The sequence below is a fragment of the Hippopotamus amphibius genome, chromosome 4 (assembly GCF_030028045.1).
Source record: "Hippopotamus amphibius kiboko isolate mHipAmp2 chromosome 4, mHipAmp2.hap2, whole genome shotgun sequence".
Taxonomy (NCBI): domain Eukaryota; kingdom Metazoa; phylum Chordata; class Mammalia; order Artiodactyla; family Hippopotamidae; genus Hippopotamus; species Hippopotamus amphibius.
The window spans coordinates 19,754,847-19,773,432 of record NC_080189.1 but is presented as its reverse complement, the minus strand read 5'-3'; the positions used below and the strand labels follow the sequence as shown (position 1 = coordinate 19,773,432).

The window sequence follows — 18,586 nt, the reverse complement described above, 5'->3', positions numbered from 1 at the left end:
CTCTGATGCCTCTGTTACCTGGGTTGCACAGAAAAATAAGAGAACATCAAATTAATTACTATCACACTTCCTGGAATTTACGCTGTTGATTGTGTGGGTACACGATGTGTTCTTCATCTGGAATTATCAGCTGGTCGTGTAGTTAATTCCAAGTGGGATATTTTCAAGGCATCTTTGCCTTACTCAAAGGTCTTTGAGTAAGATTTTTTTCAATCCTTGATCTCTATCCTGCCCTTTTTATTTTTGTACATCTTGGCAGTACTATTCTGAATAATGCTGAACATGTTTTAGTCATTATTAACTTTACAAGAAACCATTCAGTGCTGTATCACCTGTTGCTATATCTCCATCATTAGTTTAAAAGCAGAAAAAGATCATTTTAAGAATGAACAACAAAAAAGACTGAGTTTTAGAGTCCTGGATGGAGAATTATCTTTCCTTGACTTTAAATGAAAACACTAAACATGTTTATTTTTTCCAAATCAAATGTCCTTATGTCTTCATTTAACATGGTTTCAACATTCAGGTTGCTTTCCTGTGAATATGCGCCAGATTTTCTTTGTTCCTTTTCAAGTATGGTGCATGAAACTAGACAGAACGCTCCATGTGTAGCTCTGATAGTGAATGTTGATACTTTATTCGTTCCTTGTCGCAGTAACAAGCTTTTGGTTGCTTGTACCGTTGATGATAGAAAATGAAGGAGGAGAATCTCAAGCACGTCATTTACTGTAGTGGTCCAGTGCTAGGAGAGAGGAGATGGCTAAGCACTCTGGGGGCCCACAGGGGGTGACTGTGGGAGAAACCGTCAGCACCTGCAAGGCAGGAATCAGGTGTGCCTCCTTCATTGCTATGGCCCCAGAACCTGGAACCGTCCTGCTGCGTCATCAGTGCTCAGTGAAAACTTCAGTGACTGTCAAGAAGTAGCTGGTTTGAAATCAAACCCAGATAAAATACGTGTGGGTTCCCCAAACAAAACCTGTTTCTCATTAAAGAAAATGAATTGGTTTGGAGATCATTTTCACTTGACAGTCCATGGCATGTATTTAAGAGGTACAAAGACTGCATGGCCAACATCATCCTTGTCATCCTCATCAACTAAGGTTTGTTTTGTTCCCATCCTGCTGTAAAGGAGAGTAGAACTTGGGTTCTGTGGTCCAGGAGCTGGTACAATGAAGAACTGGCTAGTTAGGCACTGTCTCTGGCAGTTTCACGCAAGAGGCCACTATAATAAGAGAGCACAGATAGAACAGGCAAAAAAAACTTAATGGGAAAAAATTAATGGGAAAAGCTAGCAAGAAGTCCAGAACAACTTCAAATTGCTAAAAATTTGTCTTATTTCCCCAAATATTTTTCTATCCATAGCCCATCTTTTTGTTTGACATTGTTAAAGTTCAAACCAAAAAGTGGTCTCAAATCCAGAAGGTTCTGTGTTGAAGGACCCATCCAAAGAAGCATGTGACATTTTACCTGTGTCGCTGTAGGTCACATTTAACCACTTAGCAGTGCTTTTTTACAGTTTGAAGCATAAGGCATGGGACACCCCCAGAGATGAAAGACATGGTGAGACCATTAAAAAGTGTTGAGGTTTTTTTTTTCCCTATTTGAACTTTAGAAGAAGAAAATTAAGTTGCCAGTTGAGTCTAAGATGCTAAGAATGTCGCCTTTATCAGCTGATTTCTTTCACCATCAGGAGGGTTCTAAGTGGGTTGAACAGTAACTGCCTGTCGCTGTTGGGATCCTAAATGTGCACTTTCTGAAAATCAACCATCCCGCTGTGTAATCAGCAATATTTGCAGAAAACCTTAATGCCAAAGTCGTGTTAAGGTCAGCAACAACATACCAGAATTCAAAAGAAAAAAAAACACTTTTTCTGAACTTGACATTTGCCAATGACTATTTTCATTTCTTTTTCATCTCTAATCATTTTGGGAGAGGAAGAGAGTACCTTAAAACAGTTTTTATCTCTCCTCTCTGCCACTCACTTTAGGATTTCATAAGCACTCACCTCCAATTCATGGTAATTTCCTAAGTGATCTTTGCTTTTAGTTTCTAACCTTCTCCACCATTAATTCACCCTATATACTGTGCCAGAGTCATCTTGCCAAAGCTCATATCTGATTATATCATTTCACCTCTTAAAATCCTCTTAAGACTCCCTATGACTTCTCATATAAAGTCCAGTGTCCTTAGATGACCTCCAAATCCTATGATGACCTGGCTCCTGCCCATCTCCCCAAGTTTACCTCATGCCTCTGTCATGTGGTCTGTGTGTACTAAAAGGAACTTCTGGTCACTCCTTAAAACTGTCCTCCATTCACACTCTCATGCCTTTGTACATGGTCTTCCCATTGGTGTGGTAATGTCTATAATTTACTATAAAAATACTTTAGCATTGATGGCTTGCTTTTATTTTCAACTAAGAGTTACTTAGTTTAAATTTTAACCACAGGAGCAATCAATTTCCCTAGGCATGAATCCCACTCCAGGGTTGGTCAACTTTCATTATATCAAAAATGTCACATTCTGGAGAGGCTGCAACTGGTGCAGTTACTGGTATCCTGATCAAAACCATACACTTGGCTAATTAGCATATGAATGTCAGAATGAGTTTTTATTGGCAAAATTAACCATTAGTTGATTAGCAACTGTTAAGGTGATCATATATCATGAAAATGAACTGGTAGTTAAGATATTTGGATTCCTTTATGTGAGCAGGTTATAAAAATATAGCACATCCTATGCAAAACTTAGCTTAAAGTTGATCATAGATCTAAATGTAAAACCTCAAACTATAAAACTCCTAGAAGAAAATATAGAAAGAAATCTTTGTAACTTTGGGCAAAGATTTCTTAAAGCTGACCCCCAGAGTACCATCTATAAAGAAAAAAATGATAAATTGAACTTCATCAAAATGTAAAACCATTCTTTGAAAGACATTGTTAAGATGAAAAGATAAGCGAAAGATTGGAAGAAAATGTTTACAAAATGCCTGTCTAATAACTTGTATCCAGCATATACAAAGAACCCTCAAAACTTAATAATAAGAAAACAAACAACTCAAAAAAATTTAGGTAAATGATGTGAACACAACGTTTTATGGATGGCCAATAAACACATGAAAATATGTCCAACATTATTAGTCACTAGGAAAATGCAAATTAAAACCACAATGAGACACCAGTATGTGTCTATTAGAATGACTAAAAAAAAATTTTTTTTTTTTAACTGACAAACACTTCAGGGCATTATCCTAAGAGAAGTAAGCTAGACAAAGAAAGACAACTACCATGGTATCACTTATATGAGGAATCTTTTTTTAAAAAAATCACAAAAACAGAGTAGAAGAGTGGTGGCTGGAGGATGAGGAAAGTACGAAGTGGTTGGTAAAAAGGTACAGATTTCAGCTATAAGATAAATAAGGTCTGAGGAGCTAATGTAAACCAGGATGACTATAGTTGATAACACTGTATTGTATCGTTGAAATTTGCTAAGAGAGTCGTACTTAAATGTTCTCTCTCTTTTCTTTTAAGGATGAATATGTGAGGTGATGGATGTGTTAATTAACTAGATGAAGGGAATCCTTTCACAGTGTATATATATATATCAGATTACCACAGTGTACACTGAATATCTTATAATTTAATGTCAATTATACCTCCATAAAGCTTAAATTAAAAAAAAATATCTGACAGCAGTAAGTGCTGACGAGGAGGCGGAGCAACTGGAACTCTTGAGTACGTTGCTAGTAGGAAAGCAAAACGGCACAGCTCCTTTGGAAAACAGTTTGGCAGTTTCTTATAAAATTAAACAAACACTTACCATATGACCCAGCAGTCCCACTTCTAGATATTTACCCAAGAAAAAGGAAAATTTATAAAAACTTATGAGTAAAGCTGCTTCGTGTATAATCACCCCAAACTAGAAACAGCCCAGATGTTAGCTGGTAGTAAATGGCTAAAATCATAGCTCATCCATAGACAGGAGGCCACTTCCTCAAGCAATAACAAGGGATGAACAGCAACATGGATAAATCTCAGATGCTTGGGCAGACTGAAAGAGGCCAAACCCCAAAGGCTACATGCTATATGATTGCATTTATATGGCCTTCTGGAAGGGACAAAACTGTGGGGACGGAAAACAGATCTGTGGTTGCCAGAGGGGTTATAAGCAGGGGTGATTTCAAGGGGGGGCTCAAGGGAATTCTGGAGGTGATGATATTGTTCTATAATTTGATTATGGTGATGCTTGTAAAACTGGTTGCGTTTGTCAAAACTCATGAAGCTATACACTAAAAAGGTGAATTTACTGTTTGTAAATTATCTGTCAATAAACCTGACTTTAAAAAAGAAAGATTATGGGACGTCCCTGGTGGTCCAGTGCTTAAGACTGCGCTTCCACTGCAGGGGTCATGGGTTTGATCCTTGCTTGGGGAACTAAGATCCTGCGTGCTGTGTGACGTGGCCAAAATAAATAAACTTAATTTAATTTTAAAAAAGAAGGATTTTGGTTAAGCCTGTAGTTGCATCATTAGGGATGATGCCCAAGGCTGTGGCCGTTTGTTTAGGAATATTTCTTGTTACCTGATGCCAACTCTAAGCATAACAGAATCCTAACTCTGGATTGTCACTGCGTCTACCTCCAGTGAACCTTCCATGTCAAGGTCAGACAGAGCACCTGAAGCAATCACTAAGCTTATAGAACAACCTATTTGAACTATGCTTGCCAATGGATGGTGGGAGGTTTTTGTATGTTTGTTTTTAATAAATACCTGTATGTGTGGTAGAATTATTTAGCCTGAAACATCTCTCATTACAGCTTAATACAAAGGTTATGGAGTAGCCAGTCCTTACCCATCTCAGACTTCCTTGGCAATTAGTGATATCTACCAAAAAGAACCTAAGAATTGTATATGATCAGACTGACTCCGGGCGTTTCAACATAGGAATGCACTCCTTCCTCAAGCTCACTCAGATATGTCCTCTAGACAAGTATCACCTCTCGTTCTGAACCTTTCCTCTGCAGACTTTTATGGCATCCTGGGTATACCTGCTTCTGAGTGAGAAACTGCCCACTTTTGGTCATTTTTTTCTCGGTCGTCCCCATTAAGCTGTGGAGTCTTTAATGGCACAAACTCTGTCTTAAATTCCTAGGGCCTAGCACAATTTCTAACAAACTCACACATGTTCAGTAAGTGTTTTGCTTAAGTAACAGATTAACAATAATAAATATGGTACTAGTGCCAGGCCCTGCGCTATACTCTTTCTATGTAGTAGCTCCTCAGAGCACCCTCTGAGGTATGTGTTGTCATCCCCATTTCACAGATAAGGATGCTGAGGCCTAAAGAGAGAAAGTAACTTGCCTGAAGTCACACGGCTAGTAAGTGGCAGATGAAACCAAAGTATCAAAGATCTGTGACCTCTGCCTCTCATTCTCACTATAAGAGTATCTGCTTGAAAGAGGGAATATTTTTCACGCCATGCAAACAGTCTTGTCATGGAAAGGATTTTAGAGCTCATCTATTCCTACCCCCAATGTATGGAGTAAACAGCCGAGGATCACAGAAGTTGACTTGCTCAAGATCACTCAGTTTCCCTGTGGAATAACTAAGATAGCTTTCTGGTGAAAAGGGGGAGGGCTGCATTAAAATTTACAGGGCCACTGCAGTCTTAAATGTTTCATGCTCTGTCACAAGAGGATGACTATTTTCATCAGAAAGAATCATTACTAACGGCCTTCCCCCATCTCTTTGTCTTTCAGGGTTCACTGTTTCCACTATCTCATCCCTCTCGCGAAGGAAGGGAACTATGCCATTGTCGCTAACGTGGAAAGCATGGATTATGACCCTCTGGTGGTCAAGCTCAACAAAGACATCAGCGCCATCGAAGAGGCCATGAGTGCCAGTCTCCAGCAGCACAAGTTCCAGTACATATTTGAAGGTCAGACCCTGCCCCTGTCCCTGGGAGTTTGGGAGGATGGAAGTGTGAAGGTTTTCCTGATTTTCTCTATCACTCAAGTTCAAAACTTGTAGGGAAAGATTGTTGATTTTTCATGTTTCTTTTTGGATTAAAGCTGCAGTACCTAGCCTCTGTGTGTATGGCTAGATAGGCAACAATATGGCTTCCATCTGCTCCTTCTTGATAAGGAGATTTAATCCAAGGTGAGGCAGATGGTAGACCAGCTGCCTCCTTGACATGCCACTCATGGAGCTGGGTAAATGTGTGGAGTGGACCACAAATTAACTTGAGAGGAGCTCATAAAGGAAAAAGAAACACACACACACAATAAGGAGAGAACCCTGAAAGATCCCCTCATTGGCTAAATTTATCACTGGAAGGGGAAGTTTTTGCTCAGAGAATAAATTCTTGTCTGAAAAAACCCAGAAACCTCTGATGAGCAGCAGTTTTAAGAAGACTGCATCCATAAATGCCTTCAGGGTCAAGCAAGTAAGGAAGGGTGTGAAAGACAGTACTTTCCAAAGGCATTTGCCTTCAACATTAAAAAAAAAAAAAAGCACTGCCAGCCAAATCATTTTCATGATGAATTCCTCCAAAGGACCCCTTTTAGGACTTTAAATTACATCCCCTTTTTTTCTTGTTTTGCTTGGTTTGTATGTAGACTTGGGGGCCAGAGGTATCCATGGCGTCTCATAGAATTGAGTCAGGGTTATTTAAAACAATTAAGAAGGTATTTAGTGCAAAGGATTGTGGCAGCCTGAAAATGGAAGGAAAGTGTCAACGCATGACCATATCTTGCTTTATGAAATGGTTCTGTTCTAGCAAATGTGGGCCCTCCCCCCCCAAAAAATGCTTTTTCCCATTAAATTATAGTGATGGAGATCTGTTCTGAAGGGGAATATCCCTAAAAGACTTTAGCCTGAAAGTATATGAAAAGATTAGCTATTAGTCAGCCCCATGGCAGTGTGTATTGGAGGCGGCAGTAATACTCTGTAGCTTGACGATACAGGGCCCATCTAAGACGTCACTTTTCTGAATACACAGAATTCCCTTCTGGCTCTTGACAGTGGCTCTTCCAAGCCCCACATACCAACATTCACATCCTCGGCTTTTCCACTTATTTTGACTACACCTTTCTTAACATCTAATCCTGCTGGCCAGCAACATCTTCTTGAAATATAGGTATAATCCTCTGACATAGAAGAGATTTTAACTTAAAAAAAAAAATCATAAATTTGAGATTTCCTCTTTGAAAAGCTAGCTATCCCTCTGTGATATCACTTTCTAAATTCAAAGGCATAATATTGAGTTTCCCTAGGGGGGAAGGTGGCACTGGTCTCAGTCTTCTTGGCATGTCAAGAAGGAGTATTTTTTTTTTTTTAAGGAGGAGTATTTTAATCACAGATTTTGTTTAGAATTCCTGGTGTATAGTGATAATACACAGCAGACCAACGTTTAATTGGTTATACTTCACTGGTATATACATTTATTTCTTTAATCTATTTATTATTCTCTCCAAACAGTACATCACCTCACAGCCTATGCTTAGGGCAGACCACATTAAACCACTGCAGAATAAAATTCTGCCTGAAGTTATGGGCTCTGGGGAATCATGGCAAAATAACCTACAGAGATTTCTCACATAACTTGTCTTTAAATGTAAAATCCATGTGTGTGTTTCTTTCCCTTCGAGTGAAAAGCTTTTTACTTTACTTTCAAATAGTAGCACATACAAGCGAATTTGCCGTCTTGAAACAGCATTGGGTGAGTGTAGCTGAAGCAAGAGACAATGCCTTCTCCTGTCCTTTTTATCCATTTATCCTAATCAAGGGTAAACTCATTTTGAAGACAGGGGGAGCTGTTGAACATGAAGTTACACCCTGAGACAAAAATAGTAGTCCATTTGCGACTAGTCAGACTAACTTTAGAATTCTAGGGAAAACATCTTGCCAGAGTCCAACTTTGTAGGAATAAGAGAAAAAGAAGGAAGAGAGGTTTACTTATTTCCAAGTACTTAGAATTAAAATCTAACTTCTAAAAATGGTAACCCACATGTGCCTCAGGTTGTTCTAAACCAGCATTCCTCAACTTAATTACCTTGGATAACCCAAATAGGACCTCCTAGTTTGTTCATGTACTGACCAGCTCTTTGCCAAATTTCATAGACCTTAAGACAGTCCTTTGGCAATGAGAACAAATCACTTACAAGACCCCAGAAAAGTGCACGAGTGTCTCATAGGAACTCAACAGTTAGTGCATGATTTGCTTTTCCTTTGCACTCTGTTTCTTTCTTTTTTCTTTTTTTCTTTTTTTTTTGTAATTTATTTATTGGATGCATTGGGTCTTCGTTGCTGCACGCAAGCTTTCTCTAGTTGCAGCGAGCAGGGGCTGCTCTTCGTTGCGGTGCTCGGGCTTCTCATTGCGGTGGCTTCTCTTGTTGCAGAGCACGGGCTCTAGGCGTGTGGGCTTCAGTAGTTGCTACATGTGGGCTCACGGGCTTTAGAGCGCAGGCTCAGTAGTTGTGGCGCACGGGCTTAATTGCTCCGTGGCATGTGGGATCTTCCTGGAGCAGGGATTAAACCCCTGTTCCCTGCATTGGCAGGCGGATTCTTAACCACTGTGCCAGTAGAGAAGTCCCCGCACTTTGTTTCTGATTACATTCTCTCCAGTTACTACTTTAGAAGTATACTCCATTCTCAGTGTTGAGGTGTATTAACATTAATGCTAATTGCCCAGCTTCTTCTTATTTTTTACTTACGTAGGTTCCCAATCAACTTTTGAGCCAAAAGCACACCCCTACCTGTTTTGTAGGAGGAAAAGAAGACCAAACAGATCATCATATTTGCATGTTTTCTTCTCCACTTTAAAATAACTGTGTAGAAACACAAGAGTTCTATGCACTTCAGTAGTTTAAAACAGCCTGGCATATACTCTAGGCCCCTGGCATGGTGGCTTTAGCTACATATGGCCGTGCTAGAGCTGCAGATATACCAAGTTTTTTTCCAGCAAAAAGTCTCCCCATTTGTAACTACTTGGGCAGTGTCTAAATACCCAGAAATCATTGTAAGATCAGCTGGTGCAACTATCAGATAAGTTTTCTCTGGTCATTTAAATTTCCTGAGGAGTAGAAAAGAGAAATCCTGTGTGTCAATTTATCCAAGATGGCACTAATCTGTCTTCTCTCTCCTCCCCACTGCCCTATGCTGATCCCTCAGGTCTAGGACACCTGATCTCCTGTATCCTTATTAATGGTGCCCAGTACTTCAGGCGCATCAGTGAGTCTGGCATCAAGAAGATGTGTAGGAACATTTTTGTCCTTCAGCAGAATTTGACCAACATCACCATGTCGCGGGAAGCAGACCTGGACTTTGCAAGGTAGGAGGGAAGATTGGGCTCAGTTCCTATACCAAAACCAAGGTCTCACTGTCTATAAAGTCATTTTTAAAAATAGATTCTTAGTACTTAAAAAGTTAGTTAAAAAAAAGCAGTGAAACAGAAGTGATAGATGTTAATTAAACTTACTGTGATGATCACTTCACAATAAATACATATATTGAATTATTATGTTGTACATCTGAAGCTAATATGTCAATTATACATCACTTTTTAAAAAGGAAAAAAATGGAACAAATAGATGTGCTTTGGACATAGAAAAGGTAATTCTGCAAAATTCTATTGGATGTTTAACAACTCTTAAACAGGTAATTTTTCCTATTGTCTAACCCAAGTTCTTTTGTTATAGAACTTCAGTATCTTTATTTTCTAATTGTAAAAGTAATATATGCTCATTGCATAAAATATGTAACATAAAATACAAAGAGGAATATATAGACATTACTCATAAACTTTTCATCTAGAGACTATGATATTTGATATACTTTCTCCTGGTTTTTGTGCGTGTGCTGTGCGTATAGGTGGGTTTTCTCATGGGCATGCATATCATTTCTCTTTACAAAGTTGTTAATGGGTTTTTTATTCATTTCATTGTGTTTTCCTATATCAATAATAATATTTGAAAGCATGTTTTTTCCCATATCCCTTAATATCCCTTGAAAATATTATTTTTAACGCCTGAACAAATGTTTCATGGAGTAGGTAAACCATAGTTTGTTTGCAGATTTGTAGACATTTGGATTTTTTACATTTTCTCTCATCATAAATAACATGTGTTGAATGTATTTTTCACATAAATCTGTTTCCTCGTCTCTTCTGTCTTTCCCAGTTGAAACCCATCCCCCCTTCTTTGTTTCATTTGGGGGAAATGGTTACTCATCACTGTTCACGTTGTTCCTTCATGTAATTAAACCTTCTTTTTTTAAATAGCATCTTCACTTTCTCTTTTCTAGGTTTGCTGATCTCAGTTTTTAGTGTTTCCTAATAATACACGTTTTCAAACGTAAGAGTTAATTTTATTCTCTCTTCGTGTGGTCTCGACACTACCCATACCTTTCTTAAACCAGTGGACCTTTGGGGCATTAATGAAAACTTCAGAAGTTTTGAAGAGGATGGATGATGATTACGCTGCTGGTGCTTTACTGCTGATTACCCCTAGATGCACTGTTGCTTAAACTCCTTTCTGGCGAGGAAGTCTTCTGTTTTTAATAGTCCAGAATGCTCCTGCCTAATGTTTTGTACGTCTTTGTCTTTTCACTTGATTTTTTGATTCGCGGAGAAGTTCAAGGAAACTTGAAGTAATTCTTGAGACGCTTAAGGGGATGATGAAATGTTATATTGCTTTGACAATTATTAAGACATCTATGCTAGAATCTTTGTTTTGAAATCGTTTAACCACATATCTTCACTTTTATTAACCTTTCTTCTCCAATCTGTCACTCCATTTGTTCCATTGCTACCCTGTGCTGCTTTTCTGTCCTCCTTCCCGGTCTTTTTCTTTCTGTTTATTTGTGTGTGTGTGTGTGTTCATTAAATTCCCTATTTTAGGCTAAATTTGGTGGAAAGCGTTCCTTGCTCAGATTAGGGAAACCAGGTGTGACTGAATGCTGCATTTATTTGGTCTCTCTTATGGGGAATGATCTCATTATTGAATTAGTCTATTCATAATAACATTGACAAGGGGAAGTTAAGAGCATGGAGGCCTGAGGGATACAGAGAGGCATTACTAATTCTCTGAGGTATATAATTCCTAAATTCAATCATCCCTTTTTTAAATGATTTTTTTATTTAGCTGAAATAAGTAAATTAACACAGCTTTTGGCAGACAGTATGGGGCCCGAACACATAGTAAAAACAATAGTGAAATGCTGACTGGGCAGTGTTGAGGTTGGCATCGATGCGCCGTGTAGCAGCAAAGCATTTCTTCAGCAAAGCCATGCCTTTCACGGTTGGATTGGGAGTGATATCCAAGGAGGTGGGTATAAGCTGGAATGTGGCTACTTGAGAGAGGTACTGCTATTACTACTGTTCATGGATGATGAGAGGAGATAGGCTAGCTTAAGTATATAGCATTGGATGATTCCATCCTGATTCCAGCTCAAAAGACACATCTTTACTAGACTTGTAAGCCCCAGGAAGCCCACATTTTTTCTGTTTCCTTGGTGTGTGGACCAGACTAAGTGCTCATTTTTTATATTGAGTGAATGACTAGGTGTCAAATCAAGGCTTCTTTCTGTAATAAAGAACTTGGATGATGACAAAGTTTAGTTTATCTTTAATGCCCTGAACGTTTTAACCAGCTGACGTGAGTCAGTTTTCTTATCGGCTTGTGAGAAACAGGGCATCTCCCTTGCAATTCTTTCTTTGTAGAGAGAAAGTATTACAAAAAGGAATACCACATCCCTACTATTCATAGTCTCTCTCATACATTTTCTCTTGCTCTCAAACATACACATATACATAAACACACTTTATAGCCTTATTTTTTTCTGTTCTTGTTTTTGCTAGGGACAGGTTTTATGAAATGGGCTTCATCAACTCTACTGAGTGTGCAGCTATGTAAAATGAATATAACAACGATGCCAAAATAGCCAGAAATAATGGACTGCAGCAGTGTGTCTCAGCATTCCTTAAGCAATGTCCAGTCAAGCATGGGCAGCATCTGTATTTCCAGCAAATCTCTATAGGAATGTTATCGTCTAACACAGTAATTAATCACTGGTTGCCATGTGTCAGAAAACTTATTTAACAAGAAGTTGCGAGGCTCTTGTAGTTTTTCACTTTCATAGCCTTCCTGACTAGTGGAAAACAGAACACTCCTTCCATAATGAGGAAACGAGAGATCTGGACTGATTCCATCTATATTAACTCTTCTACTCATGGTATTGTTGAGTTGTCTCTTTTTTCAAACACACCTTTGCTCCAACTAACCTCTAATTGGGATAAATCTCTGGGAAGCCAAGGATCAAGATAACCTATCACATGACCAGAATTGCAGAGAGATCCTGCCCCCTCTGGTAATGATCTGTGCTTTGGTTTTGACCCTTTTGACCCAACCGTTGATTTTCAGACTCAGAAAGAGGCTCTGTCTTGGATAATCACTACAGACTAAGTAGAAAGTGGAAGGGCTTTATGAGTGTGCTCTTTAGTTTCTTCATCAGAGATCATCATACCCTGATCTGTCATGTGCTTCGAAGCAACTCAGGAGTCCAGGAGTAATGGGAGAAGTGTGAATGGGTGCTGAAGTCCCCAGGGTGGATCCGGCAATCTTTATCGTTTAAGTGAAGCCATTATTGAAAAACCATAATAAATCCCAGAGTTTTCTTCCTAGTACTTCCGTCTCTTCCCCCATTTTCCCTTTTGTATCTCTCTCATTACAGTTGCCTCTCTTTTCTCCTTTATCTCTCCTGTTGCTTCTATTATCTCTCCTTGATTTTGTGGTCATTTTGGTTTTCTTTAGCCTGGTGTCTCTCATTCTTTAATCTGACACAGATAAGAAAATGAAAGCTAAGGTTCAGGAAGTGTTAAGGTTCTAACACATAAGAAAGCTTCCTCATCCTTTTATTCATTCTTTCAACAACTATGTATTGAGTGTGCATTCTCTCTAGGTCCTGCCCTTGTGGAATTTTAGATGATTGTGGGCAAGACAGACAAACTAATAAATAAGAAAAGTACAGAGTATGTCAGCTGATGATACATGCTATGGTGAAAAACTAGACAAAAGAAGGCGAATAGAGTTTACCAGTGTATAATGAAGGTAATCTGCGATTTTCGAATATTCATGGAAGTCCTTAATGAGATGATAACATTTGAGGAAAGACCTAAAGGAAAAGTAGGAGCAAGCCATGTGGGTATCTAGACGAGCTTACGATACGACGAGGGGATCTCTAGGAGCAAAGAACTAGATGGAGGCATATTTTGGCATTTAAAGAACAGTAGAAAGGCCAATATGGCTGAAGTGAATGAACAAGGGAAGAGTAAGAGATGACGTCAGAGGTTTAATCTAAGAAGCTGTGATCTTGAAGACCATTGTAATAACACCAACCTTTACTTTGAGTGAGGTAGGAAGCTGTTAGAAGGGTGGAAACAGAAGAATTCCATAATCTGACTTACATCATAAAAGAATCATTCTGGCTGCTGTGTTGAACATAGATGATTTTCTCTTTTTCCAGAGTAGGGGAGGTTACAGAGTAGGGCAAAAACAGAAGGCCTATTAAAAAACTATTGCAATAATCTGGGTGAAAAATAGTGGTGATTCAAACCAAGATGGTAGCAGTGGAAAGGATGAGAAATGTTCAGATTAGGATATGTTTTAAATAGTAGAGATGACAGGATTTGTTGAAGGATTGGAAGTGAACAAATGACCCCAGGTTTTTGTTCTGAGCCATTCAAAGGATGGAGTTTTCATTTATTGAAATGAAAATGAGTCAGACCAGGGGAAGGCAGGTCGAGTTCAGGGGGTAGGCTACGGGGGCAAATATGAAGGGGCTACCAAGAGTTTAGATTTAGAAATATGAAGTTTGAGATGCCCATTAGACACTTAGAGGTAAAGAAGACAGAGTCAGATATACAAATCTAGAGTTCAGGAAAGAGGTGTAGGCTGGAAATAGGAGTTTGGCATTCATTAGCATATAAATGGGATTTTAAAGCCATGAGACAGGGTGAGAGGTGAGATCTCAATGAGAACAGAAGTAGAGAAAAAAGAAAGGCTGACCAAGAATTGGTCCTTGGGTCCTCCACTGTTTAGATGTTGGAACACTGGAGAAGAACCAGCAAAGGAACCTGAAAAGGAGCAGCCAATAAAGTAGGAAAATAACCAGGAGAGATTTGTGTCCCAGAAGTGAAGAAAATGTTTTAACAGGAGAGTGTCTTCATCTGTGTCAAATGCTGATGGTAGGTTAAATTAGCTCAGGATAAAGAATCGGCCACTAGTGGGCTTCATAAGAGGCCTGTATTCCTTCATCTGCCCTGCACAACTTACCTAGTGTAGGAACAAGCTTCAAACGTATTTGGGGAAAGCTGCTCACTCCTCAATTCCATGGTAGGATCTGAAGCATTTGGAGCAAACAGAAATGTAATTAGAGTGATTCTAGTGTGATATATAAAAGACTGAATTGACCGCCTCTCTTTTCTCATTGAATGGTTACTAAGAAAGTGCTGCTCGTCCCAGCATAGGTACTCATCATCCATCTCCCACGATGCAGCAGACTTGTGATCACTCTTAGAGGGATACTAACAAAGTGATTTTGTTTTTAATGATGGGCTGCTAGGTGTCCCACCCCTCTCCAGCCCCATTGCCTTTTCCAGCAGCTCCAGGTTAGCTTTGCAGCTGTTCTATATATGTTGACTTAACCAGTGAAGCCCTGTATCTCCTATGTATAGTGCCCACACTGTGGAGTAGGAACATCTGCTCCGCAGAAGACAGCAGGAAAAGCTCACTGGTAAAGAAGGAACCATCTGGTGCCTGGGGACCAAAAGAGAAGAAAAGTCTTGCCTGAACTGCCTCCTCTGAACATAGGTTTAAATGGAAAAGCACAATACTCCATATTTATTTAACTCAATAAGAGATTGAATCAAGAAAGTGAAGAGACAACCAATAGGATGGGAGGAAATATTTGGATATCATATATCTGATAAGGGACTTGTATCCAGAATATATAAAGAACTCATGCAACTCAATAATACAAAAACAAATAATCTAATTAAAAGCCAGATAAAGATATCCCAGTAGCAATGAGCATACCTAGTACCCCAATCTGGTTTCTAAGTACTATTCTTCAGTAAAAGGAGGCAGGGCTCTTGGGGGAAATGGCTGATTGGAGGACTGGAGCAGGAAATATACAAGATGAGCCTAGAGCATCTTGTAGTACCAGAAAGTAAGGAAGTGCTAAAAACATGCACACACATAACACATTGTGTCAGAGGGGCACAGGAACCAATTGAAAGAGCCCCCAGCGGCAAAGTTGGGGCAATTTGAGCAACAAAATAAATGAAGTAGTACTGAATTATAACCCAAAGTATAAAATAAATGTCCTTAAGTCCACACTGATATAAATGATTGAATACATTAATAAGCAAGGAAGAGACAAATCTGTGCAGAAGCATTCCAAATAGATTATGTAGCTACTCTCAATGTGGGGTAACCTAACATCCCACTTGTTAAGGTAATTTCACATAGTGACTTCCTTCCAAAGAACACATACGAAATGGGGGAGAGTAACTTTACAGTGGAGAAGTCTGACAAATAGTATTTCAGCCAGGCCATCAAAGTCAGCATCAGCACGCATAAGTCATGCCCCATACAATAAAGAGAAGAAGTATCAAATAAATTCCAGTACATGAACATCCTATGAAATACCTGTCCAGTACTCCTCAAAACTGTCAAGGTTATCAAAAACACGGAAAATCTGAGAAACTATTGTAGCTAAGAGGGACCTAAGAAGACATGACAGCTACATATAATATGGTATCCTGGATAGGATTCTGCAACAGAGAAAGGACGCTAGGTAAAAACTAAGGAAATGTGAATAAACTGTGGACTTCAGTTAATAATGTTGCATCAGTATTGGTTCATGAGTTGTGATAAACATGTCACACTAATGTAAGATGTTAGTCATAGGGAATCTGGGCATAAGTTATAGGGGACATCTCCGTGCTGTCATCTCAATTTTTCTGTAAATCTAAAACTGTTGGGGGAGAATAAAATTATTAATAAAAAAGTAGGCAAAGGATTTGAATAGACATTTCTCCAAAGAGGATATATAGGTGGCCAGTATACACATGAAAAGATGCTCAACACTATTTATTCCTAGGGAAATGCAAATCAAAATCACGAGATACCACATGGCACCCACTAGGGTTGCTGTAATCAAAAAGACATAGACAATAGCAAGTGTTGGAGAGGATGTGGAGAAACTGGAACACTCATACTTTGCTGATAGTAATATAAAATGGTGCAGCTGCTTTGGAAAACGATTCATCATTTTCTCAAAAAGTTAAACATAGAGTTACCATGTGACCCAGCAATTCCACTCCTAGGTATATACTCAAGAGAAATGACAACTTACATCTCCACAAAATTTTGTACACAAATGTTCATAGCAGCATTATTCATAAAAACCAAAAAGTGGAAACAACCTGGATAACCATCAACTGATAAAGAAAATGTGATAAATCCATACATACAATGTATATTATTCAGCTACAAAAACTAAAGTACTGGTGTATGATACCACATGGATGAACCTTGAAAACTTTAAAATGTTAAGTGAAAGGAGCCAGTCACGAAAGACCGTATGTTAAGTTTAACTCCATTCATATGAAATGAAATGCCAAAAATAGCCAAAGTTATAGAGATAGAAAGTAGACTGAGTAGTGGTTACTTAGAGCAGGTGGGTTGGAAGGAAATGGGGACATGGGTACAAGATTTCCTCTTGGCATGTTGAAAAGGTTCTAAGATAGATTGTGCTAACAGTTGCACAACCTTGTAAATATACTTAAAGACATTTAATTGTTCACTTTAAGTGAGTGAATTGTATGGCATGTGAATTACATTTCAATAAAGCTTTTTTCCCCTTAGAAAAAAACTAATATAATGTTATATGTCCATTATACCTCAGTTTTTTAAAAGGTTGAGCTTTAAAGCGTTATAAATTCTAAATGTTATGTCATAGGAAATAAGTTGTCCAAGTTTTATGCTCATATCAATGGGGAACTTTGTAAAGGAGACACCTAACTCTTTTTGAGTTTCCCTAACCCATCTGGAGAGAGAGAAGATCAAGGCAGAAGTTTTGGAGGACGTGATACTTAGTACTAATCTTAAATGAAATTATCCAGGGTAGGGAGAGAGCCATTTGGAACCAAAAGGGCAATTCAGGGTGACTGGAGCAGATGCTCAGGGAAGAGAGTGGTAAAATATGAGACCTGAGGGGAAATCAGAACTAGCTCGGGATAAGCCCCACCTTAGCAGAGGCCTTTCTGTCTACAGTTTCAAATCATGCCGCCTTCTCCTATCAGCACTCCTGATATTCCTTACCCTGATTTATTTTTCAACACATATCACCATCTGACATATTTTATATGTACTTGCTTATTTGTTCCTTGTCTGTCTGTGAGCTCCAGAAGGCAAGGACTCTTGTTCACTTCTGTAGCCCCAGGGCTGAGAACAATACCTGGCATGTAGGAGGCATTCAATAAATATTTGTGGAGTGATTACTTCTAGCCTGTTGGTGAACTAAAGGGCTTTAAGCAGAAGAGTGAGATGGTCAGACTTGTATTCTAAAAAGATTGTTTCAGCAGCTGTATAGGCAATGGCCTTAAGGGCGATACAACTGGAGGCCTTGCAGACCAATTGGGAGGTGATTGTAAAGAGAGATATGTGTAGGGCCTGAACTAGGTCAGTTCTGGTGGGGATGGAGGAGCCAGATCTGAGACGTATGAACGAGCTAAAATGTGCAGGATTTAAAGGGTGATTGAATGGTGAGGATAAAGAAAAATGAGTCAGGGATGACCCTCCCCTTTCTGACGTGGGTGTCTAACTGGGTCCCAATACCATCAAATGAGATAGGACTATAGGAAGAGGGAGGAATAGGCTTGTTGGAGGGAAGATCAATGGACGTGACAAGTGTAAGATGACATCAATGGACGTGGCAAGTGTAAGATGCCTGTGAGATTTCCGAGTGGATGGCTCCTGTGCAACAGGCTGTGAAGCTCGAAGCGTGGAGGAGGGGAGGGGCCTGGGATGAACAATTTGGGGAATCATCAGCATGGGGTCGTTGTTTAAACTGTTAGAGGAGATGGAGAACCATCTCCTGGGGAACACCAGCGTGTGAAGGGTATGAGTAGGAAGAGGAACCCCTGAAGAGGATGGCGAAGGAATGGCCCCACAGTACAAGAGCCAGAAAAGGACAGTGCGTGAAAGTGCTGCCTGCACTGAAATGGCACTTTCCCCACAAATTGATACAGCATCCCTCTTCGTAGTAAATGAAAACATCTTCTCATTTTAATTTCTCCAGCTCCTCTTTGAGGTAAACTGTTTAGGTGCTTTCCTCAAGGTGACAGAGCGTGTGACAAAGCCAGCTTAAGTATATCAGTTTGGACCCCTGCTTTATCCTTGACCTTGTACTTTCTCTCTGCCCAGGAATGACCTCTGGCATAGCTGAGAATATTGAATTCCTTCCAGGGGAGCTGCTTAGGTAGACTTAGGTAGACAAACCTATTGTACCAGGAACATTACTTTG

At 39.3% G+C, this 18,586-nt stretch overlaps 1 protein-coding gene across 2 annotated transcripts in view; it reads left to right on the top strand.

The window, feature by feature from the left end:
- EXOC4 (exocyst complex component 4) overlaps positions 1-18,586 on the top strand; it is a 752,882-nt gene that overhangs the window by 680,032 nt on the left and 54,264 nt on the right. For both annotated transcript variants that reach the window (XR_009053126.1, XM_057730962.1), the window contains exons 16-17: positions 5,758-5,936; positions 9,170-9,329. Coding sequence is in view for 1 of the 2 variants with exons in the window: in XM_057730962.1 (XP_057586945.1) it covers positions 5,758-5,936; positions 9,170-9,329 (339 nt within the window). In the remaining variant the exon portion in view is untranslated. The remainder of the gene's footprint in view (positions 1-5,757; positions 5,937-9,169; positions 9,330-18,586) is intronic.